At 51.7% G+C, this 24,020-nt stretch overlaps 1 protein-coding gene across 1 annotated transcript; it reads right to left on the bottom strand.

The window, feature by feature from the left end:
* Positions 1 to 1,117: 1,117 nt before the first annotated feature.
* On the bottom strand, positions 1,118 to 23,675 carry OLFM1 (olfactomedin 1). The gene is made up of 6 exons (XM_066332866.1): positions 23,315 to 23,675; positions 21,417 to 21,566; positions 15,723 to 15,878; positions 12,975 to 13,194; positions 7,156 to 7,262; positions 1,118 to 2,987 (listed from the first exon to the last, which is right to left on the bottom strand). Exons 1-6 carry the CDS (start codon positions 23,462 to 23,464, stop codon positions 2,313 to 2,315), a joined length of 1,458 nt encoding a protein of 485 aa, XP_066188963.1. The 5' UTR covers positions 23,465 to 23,675; the 3' UTR covers positions 1,118 to 2,312.
* Between the last annotated feature and the right edge of the window lie 345 nt (positions 23,676 to 24,020).

Here is a 24,020-nt window from a genome sequence, read left to right as displayed (position 1 = left end):
TTGTTTTTTCCCCCTCCTCCTGTTGAAGAGCCCAGCAGGGAACCGCAGCGAAAGCTGAGAGGTTTGAAATCTGTATGTGCAGTTTGCAGCAAACACCAATTGCTGATATTCAATTTCCTGACCTTGGCGAGCCCTGCTCCTTCCCAGGGCCCTGAAGCATCCATCTGCTGAGCCCAAAGGCTGAGCCTCACTGGGCCACTCGGCTGGAAAATTGTCATTCTGCTGGTGCTAAATGGGGCCAATCTGTGGGGGAAGAGGCAACAAAGCCTGATGCCACCCCAAAGTGAGCCCTCTGACCATGCCCCAGCTGCCCTCCAGATCCAGCTCTGGGGGCTCCTGGATGGGTGGGAAAGGTGCTGTCCCTTCACCTGGAGCTGGCTGGAGTGGGAATTGCTAAATATTGTTCTTCTGGGGGTGCAGGGGAGAGGTGGGACCCCAAATCTCACACACAGAGAGATGGAACCCCAGACCTCATAGAGAGAGAGATGAGACCCCAAATTTCACACCAGAGAGTCATGGGACCCCAAATTTCACACCAGAGAGAGATGGCACCCCAAACTTCACACCAGAGAGAGATGGGACTTCACATCTCACAGAACAGAGAGATGGGACCCCAAACCTCACACCAGGGGGAGATGAGCATCCTGCACCCCTGTGAGGGCCCTGCTTTGGCAGGACCAGGAGGGTTGATCGTGCTGGGGGCCCAGCCTCCTGCAGTGACAGTCACTCCTCAGAACAAGTTAAATTAAGGAGACTTTTACCTGTACAAGGCTGAGGCAAACTCAGTGTGGGGAGCACTCCAAGAATCCAAGAAGGAATGGGATCCAGTTGCCCTCAGGGGTCCAAAGCAGTGTCTGCAGCTCCAATAAAGGTGGCAGATGATGAGATTTTCCCCTGTTTTTATCTCCTTGAAGCAGTGCCTCCTCCAAATGAAAATGGGAAGGGAATCCCTACACAGCAGAGAGCCAACCCTCTGCCCTCCCAGCCCCAGCTACACATCAGGAAATATTCCCTGGAAGGAAATTCAGGACGGCTGCTCAACATTTACCCCAAAAAATTCCTGTTCTCCCTCCCCTGCATCGCTCGCTCACACAGACAAGACAACAAACGGAGCAGGGAAGTCTCCTAATAGTTTTATTGTTCCTTAGATAACTGTGGATAGTACAAAGTTTTCCTCTTAAAAAAAAAATTAATTACCTTCACACTTCCATAAACAAGCTTCCCATGGGAATCTGCTGCCGCAGAATCTCCACGGAAGCGATTTCCAACCACCATAATGCTATGTAGATAGTATAACAGTAAGAGAATATTCCTGTAATTATCAACATGAAATTGGTTACCTGTGTATAAGGGTGAACACTGACCTTTTTTTTTTTTTTCATTTATTATTATTTATTTTTTTGCCTTTTTAGAAACAAAAAAAAAAAAAACCCCATCATTTATTAAATCCAAACTACATCATTGCATTTACAACATTCATTGCATAAACTGGACATACAAAGTTTCGCCACCTCTGGTAAATAACAGACATACATTATACAATATAGTTGCTGAATACATAAGTTCAAACAATATGGGTACAACAACTTGTTCATAATACATACTTAAACCATCGTGTTTAATAAGTTACTAAGACACAGATCCATGAGCTACTTCGGGTCTCAGCACAGTTAATCTAAGTGACAGGAACACAGTTGAGAGAGACAGTAGCTGCAATGGAAGGCAAAGAAAACTAACCTGTGGTAGGTCTTGTTGAGACAGCCAGAGCTCCTCACGGGTCAGCTTCTCCTGCTTTTTTTTCCTTTCCACACATCCATCACAGCTGCCCGCGACGCCGGGGGAATGTCCATGCAACCCACACACGGAGGAGAGCGAGGCTCCCGAGGGTGAACTTCCAACAGTCATTGCCTTACTGCTTGAGGGTGTTCTCTAGGTTTGCTATCAGAACAGAAACGAAACAAAACCCCAAACTGAAGTGGTTCTCGGAGTGCAGTTCCAGCTGCAAGTACACGGTTACTCGTGAGTCTATTACACAGGGCCAGACTTCTAGAAATGTAGAGGTAATGCTGATCTGTCAGATTTATGCTGAATAATCCTCCATGACATTGGTCTTAATTTTGGCAGCTGTTTATGCATTTACTTATTTAGAGTATGTTTCCTTATTAGCATTTTTTTAAATTAGTTTCTCCTTTTTTTCTCCTTTTTCTCATTTATTTTTTTTTTAATTTTTGCTTTTATTTAATTTAATTGATTGATTGATTGATTGATTGATTTTCCCCCTCCTAACCCCAGTTTCCTAACCAAGGCCCGGGCTACAACTCGTCGGAGCGGATGACGTGGAAGAGGGTGACGTTGTACAGGATCTGGTGCCCGTTGTTCCAGGCGTAGAGAGCCCGATCCTTGGGGTTGTAGTCCAACATGGAGATGTGGGAATACTTGTTCTGGAAGGGGATGTCGATGTACTCGTAGGTGGAGGCGTTGGTCTGGTAGGCGTAGTGCACCTTGGTCCCTCCCGAGTAGCCGTTGGTGACGTAGAGCGTGCCGCAGATGATGAAGGCCTCGCCGGCGCTGCGTTTCGGGTAGCTGGTGTTCCAGGTCTGCAGGCTCTGCAGGGTGTTGGGGTCCAACTTGCTGATGACGATGTTGCCGGCGTTCTGGTTGGTGGCGTAGACGGCCCAGAGCCCGTTCTCATCCACCATCAGGTCGATGTCCGAGTGGCCGCCCCAGGCGTAGTGGTACATGTTGTTGTAGCCGGCGTAGTCCAGGCTGCGCGTCTTGAGGATGGTCTCTGTCTTCAAGTCGAACCTGATGATGATGTGGCTTTGGTATTTGTTGAAGTAGATGGAGCCGTTGTAGACCACCTGGCCCGTGCCTGACCACGGGTGGGGCAGGCGGTGCGAGGTGAAGTTGTCGGTGTTCATGAAGTCCGCCATGGATTTGTACTCGCGCACGAAGCGGTTGTTGTGGTAGCTGTCCATGTACCAGACCTGCACGGGCACAAACGGGGAGGGGTTAGGGCTTGTGGCCACGTGTCTGTGTGTGGGCTTGGTCTTTTCTGAGCTAGGGAAGAACCAGCTCTTCTCAAGAGAAACTTTTCAACAGTTTTTCTTTTTCCCAAAACAACCTTGTGTAAATAATATTCCTTTCCCAGGTGTTGTTTGCTATTTCTGTCACTGAGCCAATGAGAGAGGTGTCAGCCCTATGGACCAATAACGTGACTTTCAGCCCAGCGTGTTATAAAAGGGCTGAATGAATTGTAAATAAAACCTCCTGATTTCTACTGCATTCTGACTGGAGTCAAGCATCTTTATTTCACGTCCTATCACAACATCTGTGGGGACTGACAGTGGTCAGGACATGGATTCTGAGGCTCCAGGCAGTGCCTTGAAGCCTGTGGGAAAGCCAAGTACAGAACTCTCCCAGTCTGGCCTGGGGAATCATAAGGAGGAACCCCAAACCACCTTTGTGAATACCTGACACCTGATGGTTTTCTAACTTGTTGTTTACGTATAAAAAGATGCTCAAGAGGTGTTGCTCTAAACGACCAATCCTATTCATCGTACCAAAACACTGAGTAAAAAGAATCTGTCTTTCAATAAACTTCTCTATAACGTCCTCTGAAGAAATCGGAGTTCCACGTGTCTTTACTCCGCCTTCCTGAATCGTACTGATTCACAACTTAGGCCATTCCCTGTACCAACCAAACTGTTTGTAACCAGTCCCACCAAACCACCTGTGGCTTTGTTATCAGAACCCTCAAGAATTCTTCGAGGTTGCTGAGAAAAACAGGGCTAAAATAAGAGAAAAGCCTGAGGAAGTGACCACCAAGGATGCAAAACTTAAGATAAAAGGAGGCACAAGGTGATGATGGACTCTGACCAATTAGGTGTCCTGGAGGGTGTGTGCTTGCCGCGTGGACAAGGTGAGGGACACAATTAAATGATGTGTGAACTCGTGAACAAGCAGCTTAGAGTCTATAACTGCAGCTCGAACAATAAATTTGGCTTCTGCTCAGTCATATTGGTTGATCCCACAGATGTCCAGATCTCCTGCAAGAGATCGCCTCAGAAACTGGGCTGGGAGAGAAACCCGCAGCCAGGGATGGTGGAATGGTCATAAAAGGGTTTGGGATGGAGCTTAAAACTCATCCCTGCCAAGGACACCTTCCACCAGACCAGGCTGCTCCAAATCCCGTCCAATCTGGCCTTGAACTCAGCCAACATCTGTCACCTACATCCAGAAAAATAACCCAAATTTCTGAACCCCCAAAATCAGCTGAGAAATCAACGTTGAGAGCAAAGCTTTCCCTGGGGGATACAACCTGCTGTCTCCTTGGCTTGAGTGCTCCCCTGGGGACGCTGCGTGGCTGGCACCGTCCTCCCTCCCCGAGGGCAATTAGCAGCTTTTCCCCGGCTAAAGCCAGCATTTTCTGTCTGCTGCTGCTGCTTTTGCTTCCCGCGGTAGCACTCAGTAAATTACAGCAGCTGCTGTGCGCAACTCCATTAATTTGGAATGCGGGAGCGAGGGATGCAATCACTCATTGTCAGGCAAATTCAGGCAAAAAGTCCATATTGGTTTAAAAATCATACGCTGCTGCATCAAAAGCTTAAAGCGAGGCTGCTGAAATATAAGAGGCAAAGGCATCTAAATCTTGCTCTGGGTAGATTGGGGAGAGATTTTAGATCATCATTTAAGTGCCAGTTCACTGGGGACACTGTCTAGACTCCTTAAAAAAAAAAAAAAAAAAAAAAAAAAAGCTTTTGTTATATGAAACCAATTCCAAGGCAAATGACCAAGCTGTGCAGTTAATATCCACAAGAAATATCCAGGCAGCCACTGACATTCTGGATGCAGTTGCTGCCTGAAAATGAGAGAGCTGCTTTCGGTAAGAGCCATTTAGGAAGGAGAAAAGGTAAATTTAGGAAGGAGAAAAGGTAAATTTAGGAAGGAGAAAAAGTAAATTTAGGAAGGAGAAAAGGTAAATTTAGCAAGAGGGAAGCCTTTCAGGCTGCAGATTTGGATGATGTAGTGCAGATTTCTTCTGCAAACCCCTTGCAAAATCTGACAGCTCTGTGCCTGGAGTGTGATCATCAGTCTTCGAGAAGGGCAGCCCAACATTTGGCTGCTGCCTTTGGGAAGTCAGCTGGGGTCTCCAAAAACTTTGGAGGGAATTTCAGCCTCCCAGTTTTACCTCCCTGGAAATCCTGCAGAGGTGGGGGATGAAGGTGTGGCAAATGGCTCTGACCCCCAGCCCCAAACCTTGGTGGGCTTGGGGGTGGCTGCAAAAGCACCAGAGAAAACCCAGAGCTGGAAATGAAACTTTCAGCTGAACCAGTTTGGGAAATTATAGGGGGAAAACCATCCAAAACACGACTCTCTCTTCACTGCTCCCATTTCATTATCTGGTATTAAAAATTCGATGTGCTAATGCGTTGTGCTCAGTTTTTAAAAGCCCAGCATTCCAAATTTCCAGCATTTCCATTCTGGAGAAGCAGATATTGATGGATGAACGACGTCCCACCACAGCAGCTGGCTCTGAGCAGCCTCCTCCCGTCCCTCCACAGCAATCCCAGCTCTCAGCATCCACCTGCTGCTCCCACAGGACTCACAAATTTCCCCCAGCTGTGTTCTACGGTTTCATGACATGAACAAATGATCACACCAGCACCAAACCCCCTCCTGGGGCTGGGGGACAGGAGCTGGGGATGATAAACTGCCCATCCTCATTTTCCCACTCCGCTGAGCAGCCAATGGAGTTCACTTAATGGTGTGTTCCTAATAAAACTCCCAGCAGGTTTTCTATATTAAATACACAGAGGGGCTTGGGAAGCTCCAGCTCCAGTTTGCAGGCGACTGGTACAACAAAAATACGCTGCAGAAAAAGGCATGGCCAAAAAAAAAAAAAAAAAAAAAAAAAAAAAAATCAAAAAATAGCGGTTTGAGACAAAACTCTCTGAAGACACGGGAGGATCTTTGGCATCTGAACCACCCACTTCAGCTGAAAATTGCCTTAGTGCCAAGGGGAGAAGCAAACACAACCTGAAAGGGACAATTCTGTCCCCTCCCTTGAGCAGAACGAGAGGTGATGTGGGTAAAACCTTTCTCTCTCACCTCTAAGAAGAGTTTTATTGGGGCTGGAGGTGAGATTTTGCTTAATAACTGTAAAATATGGAGGTGTTGAACTGGGGAACCAGTGCCAACCAGTTGGCTGCTGGAGGGAAAGAGCCTGACAACTCCAGTCACCTTCAAAGAAAACCACCCAGGGGTGACTTCTCCAGAGCATCCCTTGTCCTCTCTGAGCTGCAGAGCTGATGCCAGGACACACATCCCAAAATAGGTGCCCTGATCCAGCCCTTGCTGGTGCCTTTATCCTTTGAAGGATGCTGCGTGCAGGAGGGAATTACAGGCAGCCAAGCTTTTGTGCCTTTTTTTTTTTTTTTTTTTTTTTTTTTTCATTTTGTTTTGTTTTGCCGCCTGCAAATCCTCGGCAAACACTCGAGATATTTTCCATTCCATCAGTCATGGGGAGCCGGGATTGATTTTCAGCCAGTTATTGGCCTCCTACCTCCCTGGGATCAAAATTGAATGGTCGGAATGGGAAAAGGAAAAAAAAAAAAAAAAAAAAAAAAAAAAAAAAAAAAAAAAAAAAAAAAAGGCCAAAACAAAGCAAAACAAATCTCTCCCTCTCTCTGGCTGCAGTCAGTTAATTCCTCACAACAATGGAGGTGGAGGATGGAGGGCAAATGCAGGCAGATGACATTATCAGAGGTGCTGGCAGCAGCAGAGCAGAAGGACCACGGGTCCCTCTGCTCAGTCCCAGATCCTTCCTGGCTGCCAAACACAGATTAGAAACCAAATATTTGGTTGTTTTGGGTGGTTTTTTTTTCCCCTCACTCAGACCTCGCGGTGACAATTCTGGGCCCACGGACCAGGAGGAGGAGGAGTTTCACCTGGCCAGGAAAAGGAGCAGCGCTGGGGCTGCTCCACTCCTCCTCATCCTCCCTTCGCTGGGGGATGCTCCCGCTGCCAGCAGAGCCCTGGGGGATGAATGGGGACATTCCCCAGGTTTCCCAGGGCACAATCGGAGCTGTGAGGAATATTCTCTGTCCTCAGCCCCGCCGCTGGGACTCAGGCACGACGCTGCCACACTCTTACCTTGTTTTCTCCCTCGGGAGCCAGAGGATCCGTCATCCACGACCCAAAGCGGGACCCCGAGGTTTTAATTGTGATCGGGTCACTTATTCCCGTCAGCTTCCCGCAGGCTGGAAAAGAGGGGAAGGCTGGTGAGCAGCACGGCACCAGTGCCACCCGCCCCTCCCTGCCCAGGGCCGCTTTAATTAAAGGGAATTAGGGCAGGAACAAGTGTCGGATGCTTTTATTTGTTCCACACTTCGCAATGACAACTGTCCCGATCGCTGCCCCCGAGAAAAGGAGCTTTGCTGAAGCAGCCGAATTGAGAATCTCAGTCACAGAATTGAGGCGCAGAATTGAGAATGAGAGCAGCAGGCAGGTGGAGAAAGGAGCTGAAGGGGCTGCTCTGATCCAGCGGCTGCAGGCAGGATAAAAAGGCAGCCGTGGCTATTCCAGCCCTGCTGGAAACGAGCGTTTGTTACGGGTTATGCAGAGGACGATAAAAAAAGGGGAAGGTGGAAAATGGCACACGATGTAAATCTCCTCCCTGCCAAGATCATTTACCAGCCGCTTTCCCTGTCCCCTCTGGTGGATCCACCAGCCTTTCTGGGATGGGAACCCAAACGCAGCAGGGTGAAGGTGGCAGAGTCCCGAGCATCCCTCAGGAGCTGTCCCGGGAATCCTGCCCAGCTCAGCCTCAGCAGCGCAGGGATGGGCACGGGCAGCCAGCCTTGAGCCACGCTCAGCTGCTCCAAACCCGCCGAATCCAGAGTTCAGCCCCTTGTTGGGTTTCCAAGCCCTAAACATGAGGAGAAGGAGCAGCACCTCTCCCCCCAGCTCATTTCCCACCCCTGCCTCCAGCCCCAGCCCCTGCACGGATTTGGAAGGCTGCAGCCTCAGCATGGAAGGCGCAGCCACATCCAAGTTCCTTTTCCCAGCAATAACCCCAAGGTTCAGCAGAGCTGCTGCTCTGGTTCCTGCCTCACCAACACCTTCACGTGTGTGCAGCGAGGAGTGACAGGTGAGGAGGTGCAGGTGCCTCGGGAGGGATTTGGGGCTGGTGGGGGATGTCCTGTCGGGCAGGCAGAGCTCCTTTAAAACCCAGACACATCCAGGGCAGGGGAAACAGGGGACAGCCACCACCTGAAGTTCAGAAGGTGCTTCCTGAGTTCTCCTTTTTGATGTGGGGGGCTCTGGCAGGCTGGGGATGGGGAGGGTGGCAGTGCTGGGGTCAGGAGCTGCTCTGGGGTGCTGCATTGGAGCTGCACTGCAGCAGCGCCTGCTCAGCGGCACCCAGGGCTGGGCGGCAGGTGGGAGCCCCTGCAGGAGCACAGGCAGAGCTTTGGCAGCCCAGGACAAGGTCACCCATGAGAAATCACAGGGTGGTTTGTCATTAGGGACCATCAGAGGTCGTTTAGTCCAGCCCCCTGCAATGAGCAGAGATGTCTTCAGCCAGATCAGGTTGCTCAGAGCTCTGTCCAACCTGACCTTCAGAGAATCATGGATTTGACACCCCGGGCATTTCCAGAACTCTGCAATCCCTCTCAGCTGCCTCTCTCCTTGGCCTGTTCTCACCTGCATTTTAATTCCTGGGCAGACACATCCACCTGCCTCAGCCCTGAGCTGTGGCCAAAGGGATCCCCTTGGCCCAGGGCAGGAGACAGAGTGAGACACTCCTGGCATGCAGGACGTGCCCAAGGTCACCATCAGTGCTCCCACAGCCTCCAGACAAGGAGAGATGCCACCAAAAAGCAGAGCTCTCCTGAGACACAGGAATTCACCCTCCTGCCTTGCTGCACTCCAAACCTCTCAGCTCAGAGGGACACCAAAGTGCTGGAAAAGAGATGCAATGGGTTAAAACACCAAATTCTAATGTCTTGCAGAGGTCCAGCCTTCCCCTAATCCCAGATCTGCTCAGCGCTGGGTTCCATTATCACAGCCCTACATTGCTGTCACTTTATCTCTTCCTCCCTTTTCCCCGGAGAGGAGAGTGGTATAAAAGCTCATTGATTGAAGAAAAACAGTTAAAAAAAATAGAAAAAAAAAAAAAAAAAAAAAAAAAAGGCAGCAGGAGCTGATAAGGGTAAACCAGTGTTGTTTGCAACATCTCCTACACGTTTAGCTGGAGGCACACTCAGCAATGCAAGAGGGTTGTTCTCACACAGGGCAGCGTGTTCTCTCTCCTGCTGTAAACCCATCCCAGGCTCAGCTGTTGGGGGAATTTAACACGGATTCTTTAGGATCCTGAGCTGGCTTTGCCGCCCAGGCATGGACCACTCCAGCCCCTGGGATCCTCACCCACCTGAGGATCCACACCACACTCGGAATATCAGCAGCTGAGCCTTTTGCAAACTCCTGTTCCTGTTGGGATGGCAGGAGTAGGGGATGCTCTGGGCATTCCAGGTCACTCGGGGACAATTGTGCCACAGAAAAGCACATCCTGGTGCTCACCCAGGAGGCCAGGACAGGGGAAACCTGCGAGGAGCAGATTTTAGGGCCTCACAGAGGAGCTGCTGTCACTCCTTTTTGCCCAGCGCTGTTCAGGTCCTTTTTTCTTGGACATAAATCAAGGTCTCTCCATCCACCTGCCTCTGTTCCTGCACCCCTGCCATGAAATCCATCCCCACACAGCCCCTTCCTTCAGCTGCACCAGGAATTTTCCAGCAGGACCGGGTGCTCCCCTCCTCCCAGGATGCCAACACCTCCGCTCCAGATCTCAGATCCTGCCCACAAGTCCTGCTTGGCAGCTCCCAGCAGCTCCTCCACCAACGCACAGCCACCAGCCCTGCTGCTGCAGCCGGGATCTTTCCCTGCTCCTGCTTCCCAGGAAGCCAAGGATTGATCCCCCTCCACAGCAGGGATGGGGCTGTGGCAGCTGAGCTGGGCTTGGATCTTCCCCCTCTTGCCTGCTTGGGAACACCCCAAAACCATCAGGGATGGGGCTCCACACCACGATTTTTCCCCAAGGAAATCTTGTGCTGCCTGAGTTAAATTCCCCCTTGATCCAAGGAGTGACAAGCGCTGCACTTCCTCTTAGGAACATTAATGGGGAAGGCTCAAATCCCTGCATAAATAGGGATCTTTGGGAGTGTAAACAGAGGCACAGATTGAAGCTGCCATCATTGATTTCTTTTATTCCCCCCTGCACGCACATGGCAGGGTCAGGGAGTGTTTTCACTATCGATCCATCAATAATGCTTAGGAAACCTGAAATGCAAAACAGGACCTTGGCTGAGGGAAAGGCTGTCAAGGCTCAGAGATTCCTGGGAGAGGTGGATTGGGTGGGAATGTGGCACATCCCTCTGCTCCCCTTGGCCTGCGCTTGTTGCAGCAGCTCCCTGACCCTGTTTGGGGCACTGGCACTCCAAGGGAGCAGCAAATCCCAGCTAAAACTGTTCTCCTTGAGACATCAGAGAGCCCAGCTGAGCAGAAAAGCGAAATCCTCAGCAATCGGGGCCTCATTGTGTGGCAGCGAAGCATTTGTAAGGCTGTTATCTGAATTTAACTCAATTAACGACCATTTCCAGTGGTTTACGCGCCACAGAGATAAACAGCATTGGAAATTCAATCCGTGCTGTTGCTTTTAAGTGACCAAATAAATCACCCTCCTGAGTGAGCGGCAAATCCTCTGGGATGAACCTTTGTGAGGCACAGAATCCATCTCTGTGAGCACCCAGGGCTGCTGCAAAAGAGCTGCCCTGAGCCCAGAGAGAGAGCAAGGGTAGGAATAAGCCAAAAAGCCCAGTTAAAGACTCAAAAAGACTTCAAAAAACCACCCAAAAGTTTCTAGATCAGGTTACCTGCAAGAGCTCAGCATCCCTACCTGCCTCTTTCTTACCTGGGCTACTGCTCCCAGCTGGACCTGAGCATGAGGGGATGGAATGAGCAGAAAGGGTTAATAATCCAAGGGCAAATTCTATTTTTTTTTGAGCCCTGAATGGTTTGGGAGCTACTCCTTAAAGCCTGCCCAGGGTCAGTGGGAGGATTGTTCCAGCTGCCCTGCTTCAGAGCGGCTGTAGAGCTTTGTTTAAGGAATTGTCCCTGAGTGTAAAGTCTGAAATCCCTGCTCCTGCTGCTGCTCCCTCTCCCTGTCACCCACAGCTCATCCTCATCTCAAGGGATGGGCTGAAGGCTCTGGGTGCAGCAAGGGGACCCCTCCTCGGGCAGCTTCTCCTGTGCCTCCAGCAGGGCAGGGCTGAGAGGCTCCATGCCCAGGGCAGAGCTGCCCTTGCTGGGGCTGTGGGGCTGCTCTGTGTGCCCTCGCTCTGCCCCGCCCTCCTGGGCCTCTTCTCCTTTCTTATCTTCCTTTCTTATCTGTTCATCCTTCCTTATCTTCTCCCTGCACCTGATAGAGCTCCAGGAATCAGGGACTGAGTGATCCCAGCCCTGCTCATTCCTGTTCCCACCGGGCTTCCAGGGGGAAGCTCAAGGGGGTGAGGGCAAGGTCAGGATTCCCTTCCATGGATTTGCCTCCAGAATTCCCCTCCATGCCAACCCTGCTGCCCTCCCTGTGACCGTCACGGGGCGAGGGACAACAGAAAGGGGCAGAGAGCCCCAGCCTGTCCTGCTCTCACACCAAACCTGAGCCACTCATTAATTCATGAGAAACCACACTCTGACCTCTCTTGGCCAGAGGGGTTTTACCTGTCCCAAGGGCACCGTGGTGCCCAACTTGTTCAAATACTCTGAGCACCCACATTTAAACGGGAATTTGACTCTCAGAGTGGGATGGAGCCTACAAGGGACATCCCAGGGACCAGAGGATGGAAATGCAGAGGGCATGGAGGGGAGGAGGCTGCTCACAGGGTGGAGGCATCTAGAAACAAGCAAAAGCAAGCCCAGCAGCAGGGCCAAGAGAGAAACAAAGCGTTACCTTGCCAAGGATATAGAGTGCTCAGAAGAGATCTGATCGTCCGTGGAGTTACCTGAGAGTGTAATTTCGTATGTGCTACCAAAATAGACTGCAGAGCAGTTAATGTGTTTGGATTATCTAAATGGCGTGGCAAGAAAGTCAATAATGGAAGGAGAAATTAAATCAAGCCAGAGCTGGCCCAAGAAATGGTGCAGAGAGTCCTTGGAGCCGTGGAAGGCAGTGCCCTCCTCCTTCCCCCTGGCTTTGGGGTCACGCGTTGGGTTTGGCGACAGCTGAGTCCCACATCAGTCCCACTGCCCCACATCAGCCCCATGAGTTCTGGTCAATTCAAACCCTCTGGGTGAGGTCAGAGATGAATCCCTGGTGGTTTTAGCAGCAGCCTGGTGGGAATGGCTCCTCTGCTCCCTGGGGGAACGGGGCAGGGAGGGTTCACACCTTGCACAGGGGCAGGACCACGCCGCGCACCGTCATGCTCTGCTCCGGGGGGATCAGCAAGATGCAACAACAACAACAAAAATAAAAATTAAAATAAAAATTAAAAAAAAAAGGAAAACCGAGGGAAACCGAGGCACAGCCCCACACCCCCCACCACGAGCAGAGCCCTTCGCTGACGGGCCAGGTCCAGGGATGCAGAAGCAAAAAAAGGGGGGTGCAAAGTGTCGGCTTTGCATAAGCGTGAGCTGCTCACTTATGCAAGCGCCGCCCCACACGCCCGCTCCACCTGCCTGGCAGAGGTGGGGAAAGGATCCTGAAGCGCTCCCACCACCAGCAGCATCGCTCCTGCCAGTAATCCCGGGCAGGACTACCGCCGGGAGGAACGCTCCTGGTGACAGAACCCTTGGCAGGATCGCCCCTGGCTGTGTGGATGGAGCACGGCACCAGATGTCCAGCGGGGCATCTCTGCCTCCGGCCGGCAGGAGTGACCGGCGGCGCCGGAGCCAGGCCCAACCATGGCGGGTTCTGAGCCTACCTAATTTTTGCATGCATGCACGAAGCCTTTCTTCAAGATTTGACACTCTGTTCTGAAGCTCTTCGTAGTCATAGGCGCCAATCTCCTCCTGGAGTTCGTTTAGAACTGACGTCAGATTCTGGACCTCCTCTTTAAACTGCAATACCAATTTGGCATCGGCTTTGTACTCTTCCAACACTGGTATCAAAGGCCTAAGTTCCTCCATTTTCGCTTTTATTGCCTGCAAGGTTAAAATAAGCTCGGTTCAGTGCTATGCGTGCAAAAATCTGCAACACTCTGCCTTGACCTGGGTGCTTCCTATGGGAGCGAAATGTTCACATATCCCACAATTATTAGCATTTAAAATTAGCTCAATTATTTTTCTTTTTTTTTTTTTTTTTTTTTTTTGGTCCGAATGATGTCTTGGCAAGAACATATTAAACAGGCTGCAGAACACCAAAATATTTGGGAAAGGCCTTTATTTGTCATTTTTAGAATGCAACATCTTAGGGTTACATGCTTCAGATCACATACACAAAGAGTTGTTGTTGTTGTTTGTTTTTTTTTTTTTCTTTTTTTTTCTTTCCAAAAAAAAAAAAAAAAAAGGAAAATAAAAGGAAATAAGATATATATGCATTGACAAGGGTTTCAAACTATTCATGAAATGCATCTACAATTGCATGCAAAGGAAGATCTCGGTTGTGTGGTTCAAGGTTCCTTAGTGAGATATGGTGCTAATTTGGAAAGTAACCAAAAAAAGAAAAAGAAAATAAAAATCAATGCATGGTGCAAAATGCTCTGTGGCCCTCTTTTCATGGTTACATGGGAGTGAACTGCTTCTTCAGTCACTGCAGCATTGAAAAAACTTGCTTTTTAGTTAGCCCTGTAAGCAAGAAAATGAAATACTGTTGAGGATCTAGCTCACTAACCTGCCTTTATATATAGATAGCCATTCATAGACAAATACTCTTACGGCACTAAAGAGAGAGAGAAAAAAAACCAAAAAACCAACACAAGAGCTGCAAAGCACTCACAGTTTAATGCTGGCATTAGCAGGAACAAAATGCTGTGGCTGTTCTTTCAAATGCTGCTTTGGCAGCAAATTAGACAAAAAAATTCCTCACTGGTTTCAAACGAGAAAAATAAAATTCATTATCGGATGAATTGCGCAGAAATGAATTTTTTTTTCTTTTTTTTTTTCATTTTTTGCTCTTTGGTTTTTGGTTTTTTTTTTTTTTTTTTTGCTCATTTAAAGGCTCAGAATGCAGCATTTTGTTGCAGATGCTTTGCTCCAGCAGCTAATGAGTATAGACATTAATATGCATGCACCTACCCGTTAATGAAGCGTGTTAGAACACCCAAAATCCCTGGTGCTGCTCAAATTACAGTGGCCAAGCTCCCAGCACCCAGGGCTGGGACATCTGCCTGTGTCCTGAAGCTTTTTTTGGAGCTGAACAGGATCAGGGATTCCTTCTCAGCCTCCTTCCCATCTATCCCCTCCTATTTCAGCCACCAGGGTTTTTTATTTCTGTTCCCCTCCTGTGTTTTGCATGTGGGGAAAACTTTAATTTAATTTAAGTTCCCTGGCAGGCAATGAGGAGGGTTGAGCTCATCAGAGTGGTGGAGGGGGGCAGGAAAAACCCAATAATGACTGAAATAAAGAAATAATTAAATAAAAGAAACTTATGCTCGAGCCTTTCCATCCAGACTGCAGAGCTAAATTTAGGGTCCTGCAGTAACTGGAGACGGGGAGCGGAGGAGGTGGAGTTGGTGAAAAGTTTTAGGAACCATCTTCCCAGCTTTTTTTATGAGATAATCGTGGTATTTTAGTATTTAGCATTAAAAGAAAAAAAAAATCTGCTTTAAAATATCAGCCAGCTGCCTGCAAACGAGGGTGGGAATCAGCTGGGTGGCTGAGCAGAAAAGTCCCCAAATTCCACCAGAAATCTTCTCCCTTTGATTTTTTTATATCTATTAACCCACAGCACGGCTGAAATTTAAGACTCTGGTATTGCTCAGAAGCCCTTTTTTGGTAATTTCATCTATCCTCAAGCACCTTCCTGAGGGTTTGGCCACTGCTCCTGGTGCCAGCTGCATTCCAGAGGCTGCAGCTCCACTGTCCCTCTGCCCAGGACATCACACAAAACCCATCCCAAGGTGCTGCCTCTGCTGCCAACACCCAAAATTGGACAAAATCCTGCAGATGTGCAGTTTGCCAGCCTGGGGACAGCTTTAATAATTGCATTTTTGGGTGTTTTTTTGTTTTTTTTTTTTTTCAAGGGAAGTTGATGTTTGATGGATGAACTCTTTTCTCCAGCCACCCCCAGGGGAGGTGTGGTGTGGTGACTGCCCGCTGTGGTTTGCCACAGCAGCGGGAAGGGAACCCAAATCCTTGGGTTTTCCCCAAAAAGTGGGTGCTGGGCATGGCCTGGAGGGGCTGCCTGGCCACAGAGGGGAACCCACCTCACCCAGAGCCCACCCAGAGCTCACCCAGAGCTCACCCAGAGCTGGGGTGTCTCCCTGCAGACCCCCCTGATGGATTCTCCCTGCACATCCCTATTTAGGGCACCCAGGCAGGGATGGGAACACACAGCTTGGTGCTTTTACCCTATGACGAGATGCAGGGCTGAGGATTTGAGGTCACAACCTGGGATCTGGCTGTGCTTTGGACAGGAAGAAGCCCTGATGGCAACCAGGACCACGGTGCCGTGCCCATCCCGACAATTCCCCAGCCAAAAGCTCCCGGAGCAGTTGGGAAATCACACCTACCTTAAACTGCCTTGCCAGGTGCTGCTTGTGGCTTTCTTCCACTTGCTTAAATTTAGATTCCAGCCCCCTCATCTGGTTTTCCATCTTCTCCACGTACTGTAGGTCTCTCTGAGTCCTCCTGTCCAACACCTCTATCGACTGGGACATGTTTTGCACCTGTCAGAAGAGAAAGGGGCTCATTAAGAAGGTGCTGCCAGCAGCGAGGCAGCCCCCCTTGCCTCCCAACTCTGACCTTTTCCACACACCCAGCACAGCTAAAGGGCACTCAGCCCATGCATTATTTACTGCTTCATCAACAGCAGCCCCCAGATTACGACCCCGTGCTCTAAAACACAGCAAAAAACGGTTTTGTAAATGATTATTTTTTGATTTTTTTTTCTCTGCTGGGCTGCAGAGAAGAATTCAGCAGCCTGGCATGGAAATGAGGGGTGGAGGTGAGGTTAAAATGCGTTACCCAGGCTGGCCTCTGTGCCAGGCACCTGCTGGGGCACGGGGAGAGCTCAGAGGTGACGGCAGCACATCTGGCCCGGAGGAAAAGCTCCTGCCCAGCCATTCCCACCTCCTCATGAGAGCTCAAACCTCACTCCTCACCAGCAGAACTTCATTATCCACCCATCCTGCTCACACAGCACCTCCCAGCACAAACCCAGCAGCAGGGAGGGCACGCTGAGGCCGGGAAGCACCGGGACACGGTTGGTACCCCACTGGTGCCCTCCTGCTCGGGAGGCTCAGTTCCTGGAGCCAAGCCAGGCTGCATTCCTGCTCCTCCTGCTCCCAGCCCATCTGGCCTCGCCGGGGGAATGATGCAAGGAGCTTTGGCTGGGCTCACAGTGAGAAAACGAGCTGGAGGTGTGAGGAGGGGAGGGAAATGCCAGCGAGGCTGACCTGATTTTTGAAGGTTGGCTGCCATCTGATTTATTAAGATATTCCCTCCTGTTCTCCAGGCTGGGGAGAAGTGGGGAGGGGGAGAAGGGAGCTCTGACGTCAGCCCCTCTTCAGCGCTGAGCCACATCCGAGGGCTCTGCCGGACGTGTCTGTCCCACGGCGGGGACGTGACGGGGCTCAGCCCACGGGCGCTGCTCCTGCCACCGCCGGGATGACGTCCGTGGGGAAAGTGAATCAGGCATCCAGCCTGCTGCTGCTGCTGCTGCGTCAGGGCCTCGCTCCAGAGCCAGCCTGGAGCAGCTCCCAGCCTGCTCAGCTGAGCCAAACCCCAGCCCTGTCCTCATGGATCCGCTCCCCGGGTGTCACCTCCCCTCCTGGCTGTGTCCCCAAGGCTGGCATGGGGAAGGAAGGAGTGCTGCAAGTGTCACATTTCCTCTGGCAAATCCCACTGATGCCTGAAGTTTTGTCTTTCCTGTATTTTCCTGTTCTGTGGTGCCCAGGGGTGCAGCTCTGAGCTCACAGTCAGTGTCACTCAGCTCTGCACACAGCAGGGACACAAAACAAATCCTTCTCCTGCTGCACAACTTTCAGCCCAAAGCACAAAGAAGCGTGGACTGAAGGGAGGAACAAGCAGGATGGGACCTCAAAACCTGAAGCTGTAATTGGACAATTAAACCCCAAATGCAAATGGAGCAAAACTTATAAAAATACAAGATCTCACGACCAGTCACCCATTTTGTGCCCAGTTTGGGCCCCCCTTGGGTGTAGCCCTGGCCAGGCTCCTGTCCTGCCCAAGGTGGATCCTGGAGGCCTTTCAATAAAAACCTGCTTTATTCTCTTAGCTCTGGCCAGTCTCAGTTTCCTCACCACTGGGACTTACCTGGAGTGGCAGAGCCAGGGCACAGCAGGACACTTGTGCCAGGCAAATGCCAACCGTGGGAGCTCCAGCTTGGAAAAACCATCACAGTGCCTGCTGCTCCTGCAGGATGGCACCGAAACTACTGCAGGGGTCTGTTAAAAATGGACCTGGATGGCAAAGGCCAGCAGGCTTTGGAGCCTTCTGTGCAACTGCTCCGGGGGCCAGAGTGTTCCTCAGCAAAGGTGAAGCTATTTGCAGTCTCTGAGCGTCAGAGACGAAGCAGCATCACCCTGACCCCCTGCAGGAGCTGCTCAGGGAGGTGTGAGGAGCAGGGAAGCGCAGCACAAGGTTTGCAGGAGAAAAGAGCAAACCTTGAGCTCAGCCCCAGCCTGGTCAGCTCCCTTTAAGCTGCTCCTCCCGCAGGGAACTGGAGCTCTCAGTGGGTGTTAATTCACCTGGGCTGGATGCGGAGGAGTTTGAAGACCTCTCTGCGCCCTGAGGCAGGAGAAGGGAAGCCTTAGACAAGCATGGCTGGGCTGCCAAGCTACTTTTATTCCGGTTATCCTTCGAGTGGAGCGGAGAATTGCTCCAAGGAGCAGAGGGAGGGATGACTCGTAGGGCTCATGCAAAATTAATCCCGTTTATTCCACTGGTGCCTAACCCCAGCTGCAAATAACGAGAAAAGAGCTTTTCTGTGATGACAGGCCAATATCTGAGAGTGCTGAGGAAGATTTTGGGGGGCTCCTTTGGCTCTTTCTCAGCCGGTGGGAAGGGAGAGGCACACTCTGCTCTCTCCGAGCATCTCGCTCAGGCTGCTGCCCTCAAACAGCCCTGGAAGGTTTCTGCTCCTCCCTGAAGCAGAGGAAAATAACCTCCTCACGTGCCTCTGCACAGAGACGCCTAAAATTAGCCGCTGTGCTATTCTGGGGTGGGTTTTACAAGCCCAGAGCGGGTATTTGTTGCCCGTGCTGTTTGCCACCGGGCGAGATCCGGGCCAGATTTGCAGGGGAATGAGTCTGAGATCCCTGACAGCCCCGTGTGCTCCAGCAGCTGCTTGAGGAGCTGCTCGTTTCCCTTCATTAGCATGTTATGCCCTTGATCCAAAGCGAAGTACTTTGGCACACGATTAGGTTTCAATGAGCCCGTTGGAGCCCGGGCTGAAGCATGTACAGAAGTGCTCTAATGACCTGGGGCCCAAGGCTAGTGCCTCTGCAATTCCCTCAGCTCCATCCATCAGCTGCAGCCCTCCAACGTCGCCTGAAAACACTTTTTTTGCCTCCTCTCTCTCAGCCCAAAACCTCATTTTCGCCAAGATAATGTGAGACAGATACCTGTGGCTGTCTGGGGGGAAAAGAATGAGTTATTTTTAGCGGCTGAAATAGGAAATTAATACAAATGAAGCTGTTTCCCAGTGCTGCTCTTGTCATCCTGTTTTGACGAGTTGATTCACAATTAAAGCAGAGCAATGGGGTGTCAATACCGGCCTGATGACCTCAGGGAGGTTTAGAAGGTCAAATCCGTGGGTTTAAGCCCTGCTCAAGCTTCCCTGTGGATCAGCCTTTCAGGCCAGCTCCAAAAGGGCTGAGCCCAGAACCTTTGCCTCGGGGGCTGCACAAACTGATGGAACAACAGCAAGAGGAACCTTGAGGGAGATTTTCAAGGTCTGGGGGAAAAACCAGCAGAGAAATGGACTCAGCTGGTGGCTCAGGATATGAACAGCTCGTCTGATGATGATGAGGAGGAGGAGGCAGTGATGGCTGAGATGTCACTTTGCCCCTGTCCACACCGGGGAGGGACCATCAGAGGGACAAAAGGAACTATTAAATCTGGAAATCTGAGAGGAAGGATTGGCAAGAAACCAGGAACGGTTTCACCATCAGAGGAGAAAGCTGTGCCTCATAACAGGGCCAGAACAAATAAATGAATGAATAAATAAATTAAAAAAAAAAATCTGTTTGGAGATCAAACACGATGTGATGACGAGCAGGGCTGAGGCGATGTCTTGGTTTGGGTGCAGGCCAAGCTCTGGGCTCAGCACACACGGAAGGCTGGAAGGACTCGGTGTGCCCCAGCCAAGGATGAGCTCAGACACCTCGAGTGTCAAACCACGGGCTGAACATGAACACTCTGTGCAGCCCTGGCTGCCCTCCTCTCCCCTCTTCAACCCCTCAGCACTCATCCCCAGCCACAGCAACTGCAGCTCCTACACAGCCCCTCGTCCCCACCAGCCGAGCTGGGATGGATGGCAGCTCTGAACCCTCAAAAACTCCCAAAGATTCTGCACAGGGGATTGATTTCCCCCTGAAGGGGCTGTAATTGCTTTGTGTGCACACAGACGCAGCTGATGCCTTGCCAACATCTCCTCATCATTTCCATAGGTGAGTCCCACGGCTGCTCCTGGGAAAATCCAAACACACAATTACCTCCCTGACACCTTCCTCTGCTGCCAGGGAGGAACCGGGAGCTGCAGTTTTCTCCCCCATCACAAAGGTAGGGTTAGAATGCCAGCCGAGGGAAGGAGTTCTCAGGATTGAAATCCTTCCTGGGAAGCTCTGCAGTTGTTTTCACCTCCAGGGATTATCAGTCCAGCCTCCAACAAGATCAGATGTCTGGCACTAAGAGCCTATTCCTTATTTTGGTGGTTTGTTTTTTTTTTGTTTTTTTTTTTTTTTTTTTTTTTTTTCATATAGGTTAGCCGTGGGAGTGAGATGCAGCCAGATTAGCAGGCAGGTAACATCTCCCACAACACATGCCCAGAAATCCTGCTCCACCCTCACTTTTTATCCATTGGCAGCCAGAGAGCTGCATTTAAAAAAACCCAAAAAAACCTAAAAAAACCCCACTGAGCTCTTCCACCCTCCTGGTGTTATCCCAGGTCTCCCATTCCCAACTCCTGCCCATCAGCAGAGGGCATGGGGTCAAATCCTGCTTGTTTGGAGTGGATGGAGAGTTCTGGGAACACTTTCTGAGCTGTTCAGAAATCCTGCTGCCTCTCAGGAGCAAACACACCCAAGGCATTATGGCTGAGAAGAGAAAAGCTGGAGTTGGGATTATTTTTAGCAGCTTCTGACAACCCAAAGGATTGTTTTAGGGCTGAACGTGTTCCTGGCTGGCTTTATTGTCCCCAGCACATGGGGAAATCAGTTAAGTGGAGGTTTAATATTGTTAGAGGGAATTAATACAGCAGCTTCCCTCAAAGCAGCAGGATGGAAATTCTTTTGTCATGCATGGCACAGGCCAATCTAGCATTAGGGGATGGGGTTTAATTATATATCCAGCACAGGAGCCAGCTCATATTTGCAAGAGAAGAGCACAATTTCACATGAAACAGCATTACTTCACTGAAATCTATTATCTGGAAAATTTTCTTGTTATTGGGGATGTTTCCCTAATGAGATTCTTTGATCTTTTTGGACAGGAGACTATTAAAAACTAATCAAGGGGATGTCAACGTCAGGAAGAAAACCACTGGGTGTCATCTCGGTGCTACCTGCTGGAGACAGCTTTGCAGGGTTTTATTTGACCTTTTTAATCCCACCTTCCCCAGGAAAGCTTGGCTTTGGGCTTTTAATTCTCTCTCCTGTTGCTGAGTCTGCTTTGAAACTGCTTGTGCCAACAGAATGAAAAAAAAGGGATTTTTAAATTTTTTTTTTAATTTTTTTTTTTTTTTGAGATGCAGTTCGATATTGGTGCTTTGATCTCAGCAGTTTTCCCTCGACCTTAGGCCAGCCTTTCCTCTCAGGAAACACCGAAGAGATTTCTCCTCCTACCTGCAGCTGATTATTCCCCACTACCACAAAACTACAGCACGGAAAAAAAAACCTCCCAAGGCGTTTTTCTCTGAAAACCAAGCCTCAGCTCAGGTTTTTTTTTTTTTTTTTTTTTTTTTTCTTTTTTTTCACCCCACCAAACCGAACTTTGGCCAGAAGGGGCCGAGCATTTTTTTTTACCTTTTCTAGGAGTTGCCTCAGCTGCTTTGTCCTGGCGTCGCGCGAGCACATCGTCTGCTGAGGTGCCACCACTGTGCATATACAACGGCCCTCGCTGTCCTGGGCAGAGCTGTACACCTGCCAGCTTTCCTCTGGGTTGGTCGGCAACACCTAATTAACACAGGGAGAGGTGGGTTAATTAAGCAGGGGAGGCCTGTGGTTGGTGAAGGTGGACGCAGAGTGGAGCGGAGCTGTGCTGGAGGCTCCTCCGAGGGCCCAGCTGGTGAAATCTCGCTTGGAATGCAAAAATATGGATCGGGGACGAGTCAAGGAAGGGTCTGAAAAGGAGAGCTGAAAACACGGAGGCAACGCAAATGGGAAAGAGTGGAGACGGGGAATTCCGAGCGCTGAGCGCACCGGGCTGGGGACCCCCTGTCCTGCTGAGGTGACAGAGCGCTTGGCTTGTCCCGAACACCGCGACAGGGACGTGCCCGAGCCCCCAGGGAGGGCACAGCGTCCTGCCGAGGGCTGAGCGCTGCTCTGTGCTCTGCAGAGCCCTGCCGGAGCCGGCAGCACACCGCCTCTGCTGAGCTGAGCCGAGCTGAGCGCACGGACACGGCGCGTTTCGCTTCCCCCTTTTCTCTCTGCCACATTCCCCGGGGATCAGGAGCTTCCCCACACCATTCCCTCCACTGCAGGAAAAGCAGGAAAAGCCCGGAGCCCAGCCCTGTGCGGAATTCCAGCAGGGATGGGATGCACCAGCAGCGCCTGAGCTTGCAGGACACGCCAGGGAAAGGAGCCCAGCCCCAAACAGCTCATCCCCCTGTGTCCCCCAAACCCCTCCGATCTTCATTTTCCTTCGATCACGGCATCAGCCACGGTTTAACCCCAACCCAGCCTCGGAGCACTTTGTCACCGTGTCCCCAGGCAGAGTGGAAAGGTTCTTCGGCACGGAACAAATCACCTTGCAAATGCCCACGCTGACAGACATGCCCAGGCAGACGCACGAAAATTGGATTCCCTGCCTAAAACAACCGAGGCGGGGGGGAAATAATAAATGGATCTCATAAAGCCTGACAAGGTGGAGGGAAAAAAAAAATAAAAATTCCAGTTTCATTCACTGAGCAGCACAAGCGCTGCACGGAATAGTCTGGGAGCGGCAGAGCTGCAATAGCGGAGCTCCGTCGGGAGGCAGGAGCGGGCAGCCTGCGGGAGAAAGGTGCCCGGTTTTCCTGCTCAGGGAACACAGACGGACAGACTGGAATGATTTTCTCAGCCATTCCCGAAGTGGGAAGCTCAGGCACAGCCCTTCAGCAGAGCAGGGACAGGGCACGTCCAGCCCCACACACACGGCAACTTTCCCGGCCGCATCCCCATCCCGGCGAGCACGGAGCGGGGAGCGCAGGAGCCCCCCGGGACCCGCACCCGCTCCTCGGCGGGGTTTGCAGCGGCCACCAGGGAAACTCCGCATCCCTCTGGCTGCGGGGACCACGCGGGGGGACACAGCGGGGTCCCCCCAGCCGCGAACGAGGGATGGCAGGACGAGAGGAGAGCAGGGGAGACGGAGAGATGCTCCCTGCACCGTCACCCCCATCTCCTGCCAGCAGCCCCTGTCCCCTCAGCTCCCCATCCGCGCTCCTGCACCGCCGCGGGGACACTTTGTCCTCATGTCCCCGAGGGGCGGCGACCCTGCCGGCCACAGGGACAACCTGGCCGAGGAGAGATGTGACAGCCCGGGGGACACCCGGGCGGGGAGAGACTGGGCGGCGGCGGGGAGCAACCGCAGGGACGCTCCGGGATGCGGGAACGCTCCGGGATGCTCCGGGGACACTCCGGGATGCTCCGGGGACACTCCGGGATGTTCCAGGATGCTCTGGGGATGCTCCGGGCAGCCCCTCCCCGTGTCCCCCCGCACTTACTCCCGTGCTGCGGTCCAAGGTGCCGCCCGTGGCCGCGGTGAGTTTGGTGGTGTTGAGCCCCACGAGGGAGGGCAGCGTCTGCGACATCCAGTTGGTGATCATGGCCATGGTGCTGAGGACGACTCCAATCTTGAGTAAAGGCACAGACATGTCTGCGGGGAGGGGCGGCGGGCACCCTTCATTCTGCACCGGCGCCGGGCTCCATGCCGCTGGCTTCGGGCTGCGCCAGCCGCCCCTCCGCCGCTCGCCGCCGGCCCATCGTCCTCCTTCCTCCTCTTCCTCCTCCTCCTCCTCCTCCTCCCTGCCCGCTGCGCTGTCCCCGGTGTCTCCGCGGTGCCCGCAGCCGGAGCAGAGCCGGGCTGGCTCCTTGCGCCCGCCGCCGCCGGGCGCGCCCCAGCCGGAGCGAGCGGCTGCAGGAGGCGGAACCGGGGCGGGACGGAACCGGGAGAAGGGGCGGGGAGAGCCCGAGCAGCCGGGGACACTGCGGTGGGCGACACAGGGAGAGAGGGAGGGGACAGCCGGGGGAAGAAGGGGGAGATAGGGGAGGAAAGATTTGGGGGGGAAGAGAGTGGGAGGGGAGGTTCGGGGAAAGGGGAGTGGAGGGATGGAGAGATGGATGGAGGGATGATGGATGGAGGAAGAGGTGTGGGGAGCGAAGGTTTTGCGGATGGAAGGTTTGCAGGTGAAAGATTTGGGAGTAAAAGGT

This window comes from Sylvia atricapilla, chromosome 19 (assembly GCF_009819655.1).
Source record: "Sylvia atricapilla isolate bSylAtr1 chromosome 19, bSylAtr1.pri, whole genome shotgun sequence".
Lineage (NCBI taxonomy): Eukaryota > Metazoa > Chordata > Aves > Passeriformes > Sylviidae > Sylvia > Sylvia atricapilla.
This window is presented reverse-complemented; position numbering and strand designations above follow the sequence as displayed.

Coding starts and splice junctions, on each gene's coding strand:
- OLFM1 (XM_066332866.1), bottom strand. CDS start 23,464: ATGTCTGTGCCTTTACTCAAGATTGGAGTCGTCCTCAGCACCATGGCC. Junction 21,567..23,314: donor CCTTGGACCGCAGCACGGGA/GTAAGTGCGGGG, acceptor TGTGTTAATTAG/GTGTTGCCGACCAACCCAGA. Junction 7,263..12,974: donor TGCATGCATGCAAAAATTAG/GTAGGCTCAGAA, acceptor CCTCTTTTCCAG/CCTGCGGGAAGCTGACGGGA.